Source organism: Malurus melanocephalus, unplaced genomic scaffold (genome assembly GCF_030028575.1).
Source record: "Malurus melanocephalus ecotype Western Australia unplaced genomic scaffold, MMel_1.1 scaffold_529, whole genome shotgun sequence".
Taxonomy (NCBI): domain Eukaryota; kingdom Metazoa; phylum Chordata; class Aves; order Passeriformes; family Maluridae; genus Malurus; species Malurus melanocephalus.
Window position 1 is genome coordinate 223,868 of NW_026623761.1, and position 16,674 is coordinate 240,541.

The following is a 16,674-nucleotide window of genomic DNA, read 5'->3' on the forward strand; positions in this document are numbered from 1 at the left end:
CAAATGAAACTATGAATTGCTGAGGGAAATCTTGAGACTGAAACATTTTTAGGATCTTATAAATATCTGTTTAACAGAACTTGTCTTCATTGTGCACCCACAGCCTTAAACTGTAGGCAAACATTAACAACCAGTCTTAACATCTCTGTGTTCAAACWGTTTCCTTGGCTGCAAGTATTTCCTCAGTGAAAAAATACAGTCTTTTCTTTACAAAAGGTTAGATTAGATTAATGGCCCTTTCCAGTCACAAAATCCATAAGGCTATTCTCCRTTGTTTGTCTTTGCAGAATTTTTGATAGAGTTTCTTCAAGCAGGACTGGCTTTTTAAACACTGAAATGTTGCAGTGGTGAGGGAGAGCACACTCTGAAGCTGGTCTAGGGATGATTGAGTTGTACATCTGCAGCAGATGTGGCTCGTGTGGGTGCATCAGATCCAAAGGGCTGCATTCCTGCACTGTGGAGTCCATGAGTGMACCCACATCAGGCAGATCTGCACCACTCCAGTGCTCCCTCCACTGCTACACCACTCTTTTCTCTATGATATTCCATGTAAATGGGGTAATTTCCTTCAGGAAAAATTCCTGCAAAGTTACAGCACTGCAGTCTTGGTTTTCTCCTTTAAAGAGCCARTGTGACACCTGACAGTGGCTATGAACAACACCAGCTCCTTAGGGAGTCTCTTGCGCATTGTGTATCAATATAGGATCTAGATCTCCTATTAAAACCCTTAAAAGTAAACTCTTATAAATACTAAATCAAATGTATTTACTTTGATCAAAAGTCTCTATCACAATTCCTGTCAGTTCAGCGAAGCTACATTTGGGATTAATTTGACCTACTACAATTATTTTCACATCTGAACACATCATAAAATCTCTTTATAGAGATAAATTAAATAGGGAAGAACAGAACAAGAATTATTTACTATAAATTATGAAATAAAACAAGATAGCAAAGTAATCTCTGCACAGATGAACCACTAAAATATAATTAGTGAGTCTCTGCAAAAGACTGAATATACCTGAAATAGCTTTAACATGTCTTGAATAAGATATGATCTTGGCATACTTTTAAAATCCCTGTTCAGCTCAACCAAAAAAAGAAGAGGAAAGGAAAAGAAAAAGAAAAGAGAGCACATCAGAAAGATTGATTTATATGACTGGGAAGCTGAGCAGATTACTAATGGGATAAAAAACCTTCCTATTGTAGGTTACTGGTCTGAAGGCAGCCCAGTATCACAGTCCCCTGGAGCAATACTGCTTCATATTTCAGATCAGATGACGACGGATGGATTGCCAGGTGGAGGGAAGGAATTGGAAACCCAGGATTTAAAAACCTGATTGCCTAAGTTAGGCCACCAAAACAATGAGCTTATTTTCAAGTCATGAATCATTGTTACTCTTACTAAATGGGACTTCTACCACTTCTCTGCAAACTCACTAAAATGTATTTAGTTTACCTATTTTGAAAAGCAGCACAGTAACTTCAAGTTGTACTGTCCCTTTCCATAATGAACYCTGGATTTTATGTTTGCACTACACAGCTATCTATGCTGTAATTTACTTTCATTTAATTAARTGGCTGGAACATCCTAAGAGCACAGTCAGGAGTCTACACACTTAAAAATGATGGAAACAAGGAGAAAGACTAATTCCAACCCCTGTAATTGTTTGTGTGCATCTCCAGATCACCRGCTTGAGCTCTCAATGATATCAGCATGGCAACCCCTTAAATAGGCCCCTCCCACCAATTAGAACTTTTATCAGAAGATAATCAAGTCACTTAGATTTAAAAAAGTTTAACAGAAAAAATTAGGAAGGTCTTGTGTGAAGATAAAGTTTGTATAAATTGGACCTGTCAGCAGAGGCTGATCTCACCTGTCAAAGTGGCACACAAGTAACAAGTGTCAGCACAGAGAWGTATTGAATGTTATAGACCAGAATGGAGATGCTTGAATTGCAAATGAGAAGCCGGAGAGGCCAACAGAGAACAGTCAGAGCTATGTAAACCTCATGTATTTCATACCACTCATTAATCAATCAGCCCTAATTTACTACTGGCTGGTGCTCAATGAGCCCCTCAGTTTGGCCCCATTTAGGAAAAGGGACTGCAATCCAGTTTGGGATGGAGGTGGCATAGATTATGCACTGAGAACCCACAATAGTTAATAAATGCTCTAATCCCCTATTTAAACAAGTAAGGGCTCTCTTGCTGAAGCCATTTCTTGAGGTGTGAGCCATGGGAATTCAAGAGCACATCTAGGCATGGAATTCATTACAGAGCAGCCAACACAYTCTTCCAGTAAAAGATCACACACAGCCCCAACTCCATCCCTGAAGTCACCCTCAGCATCCAATTCCACCTGCCTTGTGCTGCAGGAGCACTGCCAGCTTCCCCTCCCATATGCTGGCTCCAGGAATGCTCAACATTTACCTCTCAGCCTCCTGACAGTATGGTACAAAGCTGAGCATTACGCCTCCAAATGACATTGCTCCTTAAAATACACCACTGCTCCCTCTGCCGAGCTCTTCCCTGTTCATAGACAGTAATGCTGGACTAGAAAGAAATGTCTGGATAATCAATCCCTAGTGCCAGGCTGWCATGCTGCAAAAAGTCACGCTGCTGCATGCTGCCTAATGTCTGACTGGTATCAAAAGGTGTCAGCTGAGAGGACCAAAACAGCATCAAGAYTGGTTTTCTTTGAAAAGGCCATTACCAGCCATAAAGGAAACCCAGTTCCGTATCTGTCTCACACCTGTAACCATACTGAGTGACCTCAAAGGAAAAAAACTTGTTAAATCATGACAGAACAGCACTGTCATTAACTGGAGCTGAAATTARTTATCCCAGAGAGGCAGTTTGAAGATTAATGTTTTCACAGTACTCTGCAAACACAAGGACCTATAAGTWATGCGTTCTGATAGAAATACTCACWATGTTCCTCATATGTTTCAGCATTATTGTCAGACGGGGGTTCTCATAGGATATGACCAGTTGTACTCCAGGCTCAGTTGACTGAGGACCTAAAAAAGGCCAGACAGTTTGATTTTTAAGTAACAGCTTAGAGGAAGTAGATCTGTAAAATATTGAAGTACACATTAACTAACATATAAAAACCTGCTGCRTGCTTAAATCGAGGAGGAAATTAGAGAATACTGATAAGGAGTATGATGTAAGAAAGGGGTCTGACATGCAGTGTTCATTTTCTTTGCTGTTTGTTAACGGACAGTGAGATTTTTCTGTTTGCTAATTGCCACCAATCTGAAATTCAGTGGGAAACTTATGCTTGAGTGACAAATAATTGGGGTTTTTTTTGGCAGTCACTGATGACACTATTCACTACTGTTGCTGTTCTCCTGTCTGGGTAAAAACACTGGATTTTTTTTTTCCCAGTTCCCAAAAAAAAAAAAAAAAAAAAAAAAAAAACCCAAAAAAAACAAACAAAAAAAAAAAAACAAAAAAAAACCCAAAAAACCCAAACAAGTTTCCTGACCAGTTCTAAAACAAGTTGGAGAAACAACATCATATATAAATTCTCCCTTTCTCATTCTGTACTTTCTCTGCTCCAAGCTGGTTTTCATGCAACCCATTGCTTCCATAGATTTTTATTCTAAGATGCATTTAAAGCGTCTGGTTCAATTCCCACTGAAAAAAAAAACAAAAACCATTTTTCATTTTCCAAGCAAGAAGAATCAGTATCACAATGTAGAAGAAATGACTAAGCATATCCTGTTCCATCCTTCTGCTGGAGGCACTGAGCCAGCTGTCTTCACTGCCAAAAAGGTGTGTCCTTGAAGCTGGGTAAGGGATGTGGTTTACCTGCCCTGCAGACACAGCAGAGAAATGCAGCAGAGAAAGGAAGGATGCCTTTCACCACTCCTCAATATCTCTCTGASCTCCTGATTTTGCAGCGTTTCACCTGAGCAGGGCTCAGCAGCTGGACTTGAGCCATTTTGCACCACCTGGTCACCATCAAAGACAGTCCAGACACAATCCAGACTCTGCCTGTGTGAGGCTGCCTGGTTTTATTTAGGCAAACAGCTTCATTTAATTTGACCAAAGCTTATTACAACCAATAATTTACCTGAAAAAATAAGAACTCAATCCTGCTAAGCTTACAACAAAACAATGATGTCTCACAAACTGGGCTCTGCTCTCCCACCTCCCTGTTAGAGAAGCAGCAGAGTTTTGAGACCTCAGACAGAGAAGTTCTGCTCTCCTTCCTGCACCCTGGGATCTGCCACACCAGCCCTAAACCCACTGCAGGGTGACAGAACAACACCAGACAACAGTGGTAATGAATTCTTTAAATAGAAACACATCTGAGAAGCAGAAGCAATGGSAAAGGATGATGAGAATGAAAGAACAGCCATCACGCACCAGGGTTAGGGACTGCCACAGGAGGCTTTTGGGGAGAACCAGGACTGTTTCTCTTGGTAGCAGGAGTCCCATGTGTCCCTTTCAGCCTCAGCAGACACCTGGGCACTCTCTGTCTCCCCCCTGCCCTCTCCTGCCCAGAGTTTTTACAGCCAGGGYTGTGGGAGCAACAAACCCAAGTCCCTCTGCTCAGCCTTTGCTCTGTCRTTCAGCAGAGGAGGTGGCAGCAGGGACATTATAATGAATAAGCCACRGTGGGTGGATTTTTCAGAGGAAATCAAATGTGTAACCTCTGGAGTGAACAGAGWCTAAAATAACTGCTAAGCAGACACAATGACAGCAGTTTCATGTACTACTGACAGCCAGAGAGCCAGTGTAATTGCCATTTATCCAAAGGAAGAGAACTCAAATGAATTAGAAATAACACTGTGTGTACATGCAACTGCCATAATATAATTTTTCCAGGCAGCCTGGATACCAACACTACTGCATTTATGATGTTTGGAATGGAATTTTAGAATATGAATCCATCTCCTATTTCTCCCCTTTAGAGACTACAAAAAATACATTTTTAATCACATCCTAATTAGAGAAGGGCCTGAAACACTCTTGAAGAATTGAAATCTCAGGAAGAAATCACTAAGCTGGGAGTCAGAAGACCGAGTAGCAGTTCTTCATTTGTTATTCTCCCTCATGAACTTTGACAAATCACTTGGCAAGACTGTACCTTATTTCATTTCTTGTGGTATGCAAATAGGAACAAGAGATGAAAAATCCATTAACCAGACAATGCTGAGTTTTTTCCCGGGTAAGAAGCAGCTCATAAAATTCAGTTCCTCTTCTCTTCATGCAAAGCCACTTTACCATGTTTTTTTTTTTTTAAGCTGTGAGTCTTTTTCCCTTGAATTTGCAACAGGAAATGCAGAATTCTAGACTATTACACACAGGGTAACACAAGGGCAGTTGTGTTTCATCAAAAGGGCACGATTCACTTGTGGGGCTCTGTTAATTTTGTGAATTGCAGTGAGTCAACACCAATGGTTTAGCAAGAGCAACAGATTTCAGAGGCTGAAAATTACATCATCAGAGTCCTGCTGATCACTGTGCCTTTCCTAGCAGCACTACCAGTGCCTTTTTTTTTCATTAAATTTTACAGTGTGATGCTTATATCCAAGGAATTTCTCTGTGGGAGTTGGCTTTTTTTCTTTTCCTTAAAGGTAAGAAATGTAAACAAGTTTCCAACCACCCCCACCCCCACAAACAGGGAAAATGCATTTCTAATTGAATATGCAAAATGAAGTCTGAAGCACACACTACAGGCACAACTATTACTAAAATATTTGCTCTTACTAYGTGATAAATTGTGTACTAATGGAAAAAAATAAAAAGGAAGGGAAAGAAAAAATAACAGAGCATGGGAGATCTAATAAACAGGGAAGAAACCTCTATTGCTTATGTTTAATAATAAAACTGTTAGCTATACTCAGATGGTATACTTTTAAGTTTTCCCACATGCAGTGATAAATCATARCTTCTTTGAAGTCCAGGTAATTTTAGCTTCAAATGATAATAGAAAACACATACAATAATTACTTCCAATCCACCTTGGGCAGATGGACAAGAGCATTTTTAGGAAGTGTCATGCTCTACTTGTAGCCCATTTTAGACAAGGACCAAGTGCTGCTCTGTTGCAGGTACAGGACAAAGTTGCTCTGRCCACAGCTGAAGCAAGATTTCCCTCCAGGGATCGATTCCTCACTCACTGGTGTCGATGCAAAAGCTGTCAAATACCAAACGAGGACCCTGTAGCCCTTGTAGCTTTTTCCTACCAGATTTGTGGCTGTGTGTCCCAGCTTTTTGAGTGCAAGTCAGAAAAACCCAAACACTGTGCCAGTTTGTAATCTCTTATCAAGGAACAYAAGCACGAGAAAACTCTGGGTCCTTTGGTCTTTTCAAATGACAAAATGAAGGCAATTAGAGTTCAGATTTCTACTGAAAGTGATATTATCTTCACAGTAACCAAGTGTGCAGTTCTTTGCTTTATCTAGATKGTCTTTCTGGCATGCTGGAGAGCCACTAGCTCCATGTTCTACCATTTGTGCCACATTTTCAGTAGCACCATTTTAAAACAAGCTCTGCACTACACTGCACAACACGGGAGAAATAAAAACGGCGAGGAAGACGCTGCTGACAAAATCAATAGGGAAACTGTAATTTAATAATACATTGCATTTCACACGTGGACTGCAAAGCAATGTGAAGAAACTAATTAACTAAGTGTCAACACAGTGCCATTAGAGAGCTGAGTATTATTCTGTATTCTGCGCCCTCAGATTTTTCTTAGACCTTTCTTCTTGGTGACAGCCTGTTTTGACATCTGGCATCAAAGAGTACTGGAACTTGCTTGGTTTTCCAGGGCTGGGCTTGAATGCCCCAAGCCAACCATCTGCCTGCTTTAGTTACAGGCTCCAAAGTATCTGACTTCATACAGTCAGCTCTAAATACACTGCCTGTCTCAGTGGTTTAGTCCTCCAAGCCAACCAGAGGTGCTTTTGGGTAAAAGTGACTAAATCAGGAAGGCAACTTGTGGCAAAAGCTTTACATCAAGAGTGAGCAACTTCAGAAGGTCAAAACTCTACAGGACATGAGCARGAGAGGTTTATTTTCCTCAGGGACTATTCATGAGCACCGTGATTCTGCATGGAGAGGAATGCTGTATTAAAATCTTGCTGGGAAGCTTGGATCTCCCCTCAGAAGGACATAGAACCTGTTCCCCTGCTGCATCTCAAGGACAGAAGCCCATATAAACACATGGAGCACTAATTAAACATGCCAGAACTGGGGCTGGGCTGCACACTGTTACAGCCCATAGCAGAACCACAACAGACAGAACCATTAATATTTTCAGGAGATATAAACTCCAGAGAAGAAAAACAAGCAAGKTTGATATAAAAATGTTTTTTCTAAGATTATTCTTTCTTCCTTCCCTTTTTTAAAGGGCCTTTTTAAAAGGCTGATTGCGAAATCATTCCTGTTATCTGCTCTCAGTGCCTTGTAGTGTGCCTGGTATAATGAAATGCTGACAACATTCAGGGTAATTCAGAATTYACCCCACTGGGAGTACTGATTCAGTATTCATGTCAAGTAAATTCAACACTGATTTCTAATCTCTCTATTCCTGGGAGCACAGTACAAATTCATAAATTTTAATTTTTATTTTACTTTAGTAAGTGTAATTACCTACAACATTTATAAATTAAAGCAGTGTAAGAGAAAGATGCTGGTTTGATCAAAATTCATAACCTGATCCTATTGGGCATTAATCTTATTTTATATTGATCCTAACCAAGAGATGGATGACTTTTTCGCTTGAGAGAGAAGTCACCATATCCATGGAAAGCTACAGCCCATATTAAACTTGAGTTATTTTTCAAAACAGACAAATATTAAGACCCCAATAACCTCAGAAAGCAATGAAATTTGCAGGAGGAAAACATACTTTTTTTTTCATAGCAGTTACCTCTTGTCTGCAGGCTCACTGGACYTAATTCTTTCCCAGACTGACTATGGCATCACTGCAGAATTCACCTTTAAATAAAGAGTGTTTCTGAGCACCCTCAGCCAGCAAGAACCTCTAGGACCACTCTGTTCTTCCCAGCAACTCCTTGTTTGCTACCTGACATCTTGACATGACCACACACCTTGTGCCTTAGCTGGACTTGTGTCTGCTCTGGATGACAAAAGGGTGCAGAACAGCATGGAAACCAAGATTTCAGTGAGCTCACTGGGACATGGCAGSAACCTAACTTCAAAGACAAAGTGAAGAACAAAAGAAATCTGTGAAATATATATGTTTCAACATATTTTTCAGTTGGGCAATTGGCACATGCATGGCAGGTATCCCTCTGACAGCTGAGCTCATCTGCTTCCACCGTTCAAGTGSTGCAGTACCCAGAGCAGCTCAGCCCATGATTCCTGTTCCCTGCTTTCACCAGATCTAAACTCACCATTTGGACTGTGTGCTTCTGCCAGTCCATCAACAAATGACAGTGATCAATTTTCTAGGTTAAAGCGAGGCACTTTGGATCGTGGTTTGGGTTCCMTTTTTATTTTCCCCTGTGTTAAACAAAGGTTTGGCCCTAAGTCTGGAATTGAAGTGTCCAAACTTTAAAAGGCGAAGTTCTTGGAGAGGAAGAATGAATCCCCCTGTAACTGCACTGCTCAAGGCCAGGGACAGATTAATCTTCCCTGACCATGTTGTGACCCTCACCCCCACTAACTACATTGTGAGGRGCAGATTGGGTTACCTGTCACACAGCTTTCATCAAACACCCACTAAACACATTCTTGTCTCTGTTTCTCCATCCTCTTCCTTGACTTTCCTGTCACAACAAAAATAGACGGCTCATCCTTCACACTATAGTGGCTCAGGAYATGACTGTAGGAATTATGATGTTGCAAGTAATTTCTCAATTTTATTATAGACTCAGTTGATGATTTTGCATAAAACTTTTRCACCTAGTTTCTCTGTAATAATTAGGCAGCTGAATATTAGTGACACACAAAAATTATTCTGGTATTTTAACTGCCTTGGGCCTCAGCTCACTCTCAATCTGTACCTTTGCTTAAAGACACCTACAGAGAAATGCAGCCACRGACCCAGACTACATGTTCCTAACACCTAGGACATCTTTGCATTATCTCCTTGACCCTTTGTAAAAGTTAGAGCAACCATTAGTAATTTTCAATAGTCATAATGGGTTTAATATGGTAATGGCATACCCTAATCAAATAAACTCTACACAGGGGGAATCTTCCAAAGGCTGAGAAACCAGAATGGGATTTATTTTGTTCTGATTGATTAAAAAAAAAAAAAAAAGTCCCAGCAAAAGAGATAATGAAACCTCTGTCTGCAGAGGGATTAAATTAACTTAATGGACATGCAAACTAAATATGCAGAGATACAATCCTTTCTGAAATGTGGAAAACTGATGATCTTGGAAAGTGTCCTATCACTTGGAGCACACAACAACCAGCTGAATTGCTGTGGTGCAGAGTGCAGCTGCACACTCCTTTATGAGGTWTGATTTAGCCTAAAAACTGAGTACAGAAGATTATTATCAGTGGAGAACTGAGGCAGTAGAACACAATAAACATTCAGAGTTTACTTTTTATGGTTTATGCTTTGGCTCTTAATGCTGTAATGTCAGAAATTAGATTAARTTAGGGGATGGACAGAAGAGGAAAATGGGTTAAGTATTTAGATAGACTAAGGGAGCAATGCAGCATCTCATTTAGCAAGAAGTGAATTACCACAGTCATTAATAATGTATGCCTAAGCATTAACATAATGTTCTGTTATTTACCTGCTCCACTCATTGTGAAAATTACTTTAGAAGTCACCCCTGATTTGCTTCGCTTGTGCAAGCACACATTGTGCTTTGTCATGACTCAYATCCTTTCCTCCAAAATCTTTGAATATTTTGTTTTGTTAAACAWGAAACCTGCCACAGTTTGTGTAAATTGACTTTTGCTTTGCACATAAGCATGTTTATTCAAAAAGAAACGAAGCAAGGCTGAAAGGAATATGACAAAGAGAACGAAATCTACAGGTGACATTAGTAACACATTTTCAGAGACCTTGAGAAATCAGGATTTGTTGGTATCCTTATACCCTAAAAAACCATAAACCATCTAAACACTTTACTCTCACCTTTGCATAATATTGTCAAGGATTATTATTTATTAGAAAAGAAATAAGATTGGTAATCCACCTACCTAAGGTCAGAGATGATGAATCTTCTGCCAAGGTATTTTTGGACCAATTGAGGAAGAATCCGAGTACAAGCTCATTCTGAAAGAGAATACAAACACTGTAGGTAATATCATACATTGTGCTCTATTCCTTGTATCATTGCCCTCCAAGAAGCTTGCTGGTAATTTTTAAATGCATATATTAGAGTTAGCAATAAAAGGGAGCTTCTCCCCTCTGATTGTGGGCAARGAACCCAGGAAATTACTTCTGCTCTGACACTGGGAGGACAACAGTGCCCTTTAGCACTCTCAGGGATGCTGCAYTGGTGCCCACCTGGCCCCTTTCTGTCAACACACTTCCAGACAGCAGTGAGCTGTGGGGGCCAGAGATTTGTGCTCTTGCTTGGTCTCCAGCAGCTCAGGATTTGTATTAGCAGCTGCAAGTACTTTGGCAGAGCAGCCCATGTGTGGAACAAAAGCAGAGACAGTCTTTRCTGTGCACTGTGTAGTCAGCAGGAAACTTGCCCTTGGCACGGGACTGACCCAAGTACCTGACCTCGTGTGCGCTCCCCGAGGCTCAGATATTGTGCAAACCTCCCTCCTGTGGCAGCTTAATGGACACTCACACTGTAAAGCTCCATACACAGTTAAATGCTACCAGAAACCCACAGGGACTGAAAGGCACGATCGTATTTCACCATCCTGTTTAAAAGAGTAATCCACCTTCTGTACTGCTGTAACTTTTATTTTTATGTACTGACCTGTGCTGCTCTAGTGAACATATATAACAGGTAGTTACATTCAGCTGGAGAGAATTAAAACAATAAACCAAATCCCCAGATTTCACCATTTTGCAAGGTAATAAAAACGTGAATTCTTAAATGAACTCTTATGACTCTGAATCAAAGCTGGACAGTAATTGCATTTTATTAGGTTCTCATAAAGCCGTATTTCAGAATGGCCATTCTTTAAGATGGTTAGAATTGTTACATTCATGCTGATGTTACTTGGACTGACACTGTAATGAATGGGTAGAAAAAGAGACTTTTCAGACTCCAGCATTAAAATGTCACTATTGTTTCTTTCCAGTCAGTGGRAAATAAAGTGTCTCTTATCGGCAAGATGTAGTTCGTGTAGTATTTGTGTTGTTTCAATTTGACAAGATGTAGCATAATTTGTGCAAGGAAAAAAAAGAGAAGGAAGAGGGTAGTGAMAAAAGCAGCTAGTGAGGAGTTAACATGTGGTTACAGCAGACAGAGGAACAGATGTGTATGTTCAGTGGAGAGATAAGATTTAGCAATCTGGATTTATTTTAACAGTTGTYTTTCATTTTTCAACTCCACTGTTTGGAGTTTTTCCTCCCACACTGATATTTTCTTCAAAAGAAAAATAAGGGGGGGAAAAAAGAGGAAAAAAAAAGAAAGAAAATCCAACATAATTGTTTACCTTGAATTGAATGAGAGATCCTTAAGTTATTAGCAGMGGACTGCCAATACACCTGTCTGTACTGAGCATGAGTAATTATTCTCTCATCTGATGAAGGCAGCTCACAGGGGAAAGCCCATACACCTGCCACAGCTTCCAGTAGCTTTAAACAGCCGAGATATTCCCTAGGGGATCTTCACTCGCTCTTCAGCACAAGTCCCAAGTGTAGGAAATCTCCAGGGCAGAGAGTGTATTTTAGGCAGCCCAGCCTTTATTTGACAGCATGAAAATAAGCAGAGAAACTTAAGTAGCCCTATGAGTTCAAAGATCTTGAGAGAAGTAGGCAGGAGGAGGAAATAAAGATACACAAACTGACTCGAAAGAGAAATAAAAAAATTCCACACTGAGCATGATGGTGTTCTTTTTGCTTCCTCTCCACCTACTCTTCCTGCAATAAATGGAAATGCAGGAACCAAGAGGTTTGTAAATYGGAGGTGCAAAGATTGTTTCAGGCAACAATTCCAAAAATCTCATTCTAAAGGAGAGAACACTGAAAAAAAATGACATTTGGGTAAAATGCAGAAATGGAATCACACAGAACTTACAACAGGCATGAACAGGACAGGCCTGTACCCTGCTGATGGCAAARCCTTCCTGGCCTGGGTGCCAGGAATACTCAATTCCTGTGTGCCCACCATACCCAAACAGGCACTGGAGCCTGTGGGGAAGCAGCAAGGCTGATGCTGGCAGAAGGAATGCAAAACCCTAACAGAACAGATCATATGGCAGGAGCAGATGYASCAGGTTGTCCAGGGCAAAGTGCTTCAAAAACAATGAGGRGGTGTCTCCTGAGTGTTTGTGGAGATAAGCACTTTGCACACTGTTATTCAACAGAGAGCAATTTCCCCCTGGCCTGTGCTAATCTGCCTGCTGCAGGACTCCACCACTTAGATTTCCACCAGAAAATGTGCAAGCACCTTATTAAGCACCCCTTTGTCAGCAGACCTCCAAAGCAAAWGCTGAACTTTCAGGTGATTCTTAAATCTTTGAGACTTCCATCAGCTGGACCCCTGTTAATRCAACTGGAGCATGGAATGAAGCCTGCACCCCTGCTAAATAGAAACAGTCTGACAGAGCTGGGAACATGTGTATGGCTGTTTTAAGGTGGAAAGGGTCCAATCCTAACCTGGCAAYTTTTGTTACACGGAAGTGACTGTGGGTAGGAATCTCAGAGACCCTGTGATGGTCTTGGCAGAAAGGAAGGCACTGAGGATGACCACAAGCACTCACTCACCCTTTTCCCCCAGAATTTTCACCTTTAAATCAGCAAATGGAAATTCCCTAAAACACTGCACACCTGGGGATTCTTAGGAAGGCTTCCTATTATTTGTGTAACCATTCTTACCTAGTAAGATAATAATCTTCAGTAGGTAATTCTGCTWTTTTTGCAAGTCATTCAACATGTTAGGCTAAGCAGGGGCAGACAGGTATGTATGCTCAATCTGGCTAGAACTCACAGACCTTTTTTCAGCCATTGAACTCAAAAGGGACAAATTCCACCTTCAGTTGCACTAGGATACAGCTAAAATAAAGTATTTCAGTGGCCTCTGGGGGCTGGCACAGTCCTGCATCACCACAGCATGGGAGAATTTGTCTACTGCTCTCCATCAGAGACTAACTAGAAAAGCACCCTGCAGTTTGTGAAACACAGCTAGATTTCAAGCCAGATTTAATTTYGATAGAAAGAGAAGCAGCCCCCCCTCTGCTTTCAGCTTTCTTTTCAGCTGGGCTAGAGTAGATTTGGGGTCAGAGAACACCCATGTGCCTGTTATACTTTAACAGGATGGAGAATCAGCAGGAAAGAARGGAACGAGAAAAAGCTGACCTTGGTGCAGCTGTTATAACTTCAGGGAAGGGCAGCGGAAGAGAGAGGACTTTGAACCCTCCCCATTTTGGCTCTGCTGGATGCCTTGCCACAGGAACACAGGAGTGGTGGGAGTTCAAGGGACCCACATACCCCGGGAGCACTTTGTACCAGCACGATATGTACCCCCATACCAGCATGTGGGAGCTTTTTGCCCATCTCTGCAAATCCCAAGGAGCACCAGTGAATAAAACAGAAATGAAATATGGGAAGCTCTTATCAAACTTGATTACTTTTACACTGTGAAACATTAGTCACCCTAGAACAATGCTGTGGTCCCRGTTACTACTGTGTGCTGAAAATGAGTGAACATAATTTACAATCATTTCCATTTACATCCTCTTTAAAGTCCTTTTACAAAGCCTATAAGTCWCCATAAAGCTGTTTATAGAACCCATCCATAGCTGAGACACTCTCACTGTTTACCTGCCTGCACGAGGTTTATCTTTGCCCTCTAAATACTCCATTAATTTGGATACTTAGAAAAATTTCATGGACTCAAACCCCAAAAGACCTCTTTTTAAATTGATTAACCTACTGTGCACCTGCACTTACTATTATGTTTGTAAAATKCCTCCACCATGACAAATAAATCCCCTCAAGCTTCCAAGGCCACTGAACAYGCACACAAAACCAACCTCTGTGAACAATGTGGGACAAACATCAGTAGTTTTACAAGTTCAGTATGCACCTCCAGCATCTGGCTACCAAGAACAATACCCACAAATTAAATGCAGCATTTATTAAGAGATGGGAGCTGGGAAGTTTGTTCACACAGCATTACCAGCTGGCACCAAATCACAGTTGTGATATAAAACACAGCTTTAGGGTCAGTTTGAGATTTTTCCTTGCTTTATGCTTTGAGAATRTATATTTTTGTCATCTTCCACGCCACCAACCTTCAGTTCAATGTTTCCTGGTGCTTCTCCCCTTATTGGTGACATCACTTGGTTGTTTTGCCATTTAATGAAGCAAAACTCAAAGATTCCAAAGATTGTAGAGAATGCCCCCCTACAGATCTGAAGAACTCAGGTACTTCAGTGTATGCAGATGATGAGTCAGAGAGCAGTGGTGCAACCAGCCCAAACCTAAATAATCTTYTGCTGTGATCAGAAATTTTATCCATGTTTTGGGACAAGTAGAATGAAATTAAAAACAAAAAGGATGCTGAAACCTATTTTCAATCCTGTCCTAATTGACTCAGCATGACAATGAAGGTGCATCAACTTCTGCATGTTAGTGATTGATGCAATAAATACAGCTTGTTGTTCATGCACACAGTCTGCTGGTGGAGTTATTTATAACAGCACTAAACTGAATTTAAGAAATTACTCCTATTCTARGCAATTCTTCAATGAAAGTAACTGAGTGAGGCTTATGCTTAAAACCACAGACTTCAAAATGCCTTGAATAGGGATGGGAATGAGCACTCTTAAGCATTTAAACAGGTCCAAGAACAAATATCTCCATCAATTCATGTTTCTGCATTTATTGGATCTGGCACTAAAATTCAGAGATAGAGAAAGAAAAGTTTCTGTTCATTAAAGAAGGGTCTGAAGAAACATTTAATTCCATTTGAACTCTAGTGCAAATAAGAAAGCAGCTGTTTTCTGCTTTTCCTCCTTCATTCCAACCATTTAGCAGAAAGGGTCAGTGACATTCTGACCTACTCTAAATTATAATACAAATTTCATAATCAGAACTTAGTCTGGACTAAAAAGCTTTCACTTAAGCACGACTGAGGAAGGAATTCGGATATAATCTGATTCTTTCTTAATTTCTAGGTTTTATAATTACTGGATTGGTAGAACCAAGCATGTAGTCAGTCCTGTGTGGGCTGCACTGAATTCTTCAGAGCAGAAAATGGTGCCTAGTCAATCAGGGTAATGTGTTTATGGTGATTACAAGTGCTACAAGGGTATTTTATAATGGAATAAAAGCTCTTCTCTCTATCTCAGACAATACTCCAGCCTACTCTACAGCTATAATATATTACAGCTACAATTCTGCATAAAGAAATGACTGTGGCAGAAAGTAAAAGGAATCCTGTTCTACAGGCATCTGTTCTTCCTAGATTTCTTCACAAATTTATGGATTAATTATTTATTACTACATAGTTTTACTATTTCATAGGAGTGACAGTTTGATAATGCTTGAGGAMTGACAACTCACTAAATGGTTTCAGCCAGGCTCCCTAACAATTTGAGAAAAAGGACAAATTTCACTGCAAAGTTGTCACAGGCAGGAAAAGTGACAAAATAATTGTATTTATCAAGAAAGCCTCCTAGCTTGGCTTTCTACTCAGACTAAAGCCAAGATGATACCATGATATTTTTAAAAGAGTCATACCAAAGTGAAAAGTGAAAAAAGAAAGGAATACAAAGGAAATTACCCACCAACTGGTCTCCTTGTTCTAAGTGGGTCAGAACACGTCAGTGTTTTCTRAATTTCTCCCACCTCCCAGCGGGAGAAGCATATTGAAGTAAAAATAATGATTCAATGTTTATGGATTATCAATAACGTTAAAGGTTATCATCCAAAATTGCAGGTTAGCTGCATGGTGCTAAGCAAGACGATTTCCCACATGCAGCAGCGCTTCCCAGATGGGAACAATCWGCTCATTACTCTGTTTGTTACCCCCTACCCTTCAAGTCCAACACACCAAAAATTGCTTTTTTTCTCCTCATGGTGCAGCTCTCCAGGCAGTAGCAGCCTGGAAAATTGCCCCCCTTGGGCTCATTCAGAGCCACAAGAGTGCCTGGCCCCACTGATGCCTTATCAATCAGGCTAATCTGAAATAGAGGCCAGATAAACTTGAGAGAATGAGAATAGACAACTTTAATACAGGCCTAACACGCCCCCTCCGGTACATTAGGGCAGACAAAAGCCTCCTCCTGAGGCTACACCCAAAATGGACACCAAGTCATGAGATCTTCACCTTTTGTAAGTTCTGCCTTATTAACATATTGGGTCTTMATTCTCCAATGATCTTTACAGGTGATGGTGTCAACCACCCCAAACTTGCTCCCTCCCCAACTTGCTGTTGTTTACATATTTTGGGGCTCTGAGGCAGCGAGATATCCTTGGATTCAGGCTGAGAGGAATTGTTTTATCTAAAGATGAGGGAACGGTAGTTTTTAGTGCTGTACTAGAGAAGTACAAGAATATAGATGCATGAAAATATAGAAACTAAA

General features: G+C 40.6%; 1 protein-coding gene across 1 annotated transcript in view; it reads right to left on the bottom strand.

Annotated features, from left to right (window-relative positions):
- PIK3C2G (phosphatidylinositol-4-phosphate 3-kinase catalytic subunit type 2 gamma) overlaps positions 1-16,674 on the bottom strand; it is a 190,474-nt gene that overhangs the window by 18,796 nt on the left and 155,004 nt on the right. The window contains exons 31-32 of the mRNA XM_057381792.1: positions 10,156-10,231; positions 2,935-3,023 (exon numbers count right to left, since the gene is read on the bottom strand). Of these exons, the coding sequence (XP_057237775.1) occupies positions 2,935-3,023; positions 10,156-10,231 (165 nt within the window). The remainder of the gene's footprint in view (positions 1-2,934; positions 3,024-10,155; positions 10,232-16,674) is intronic.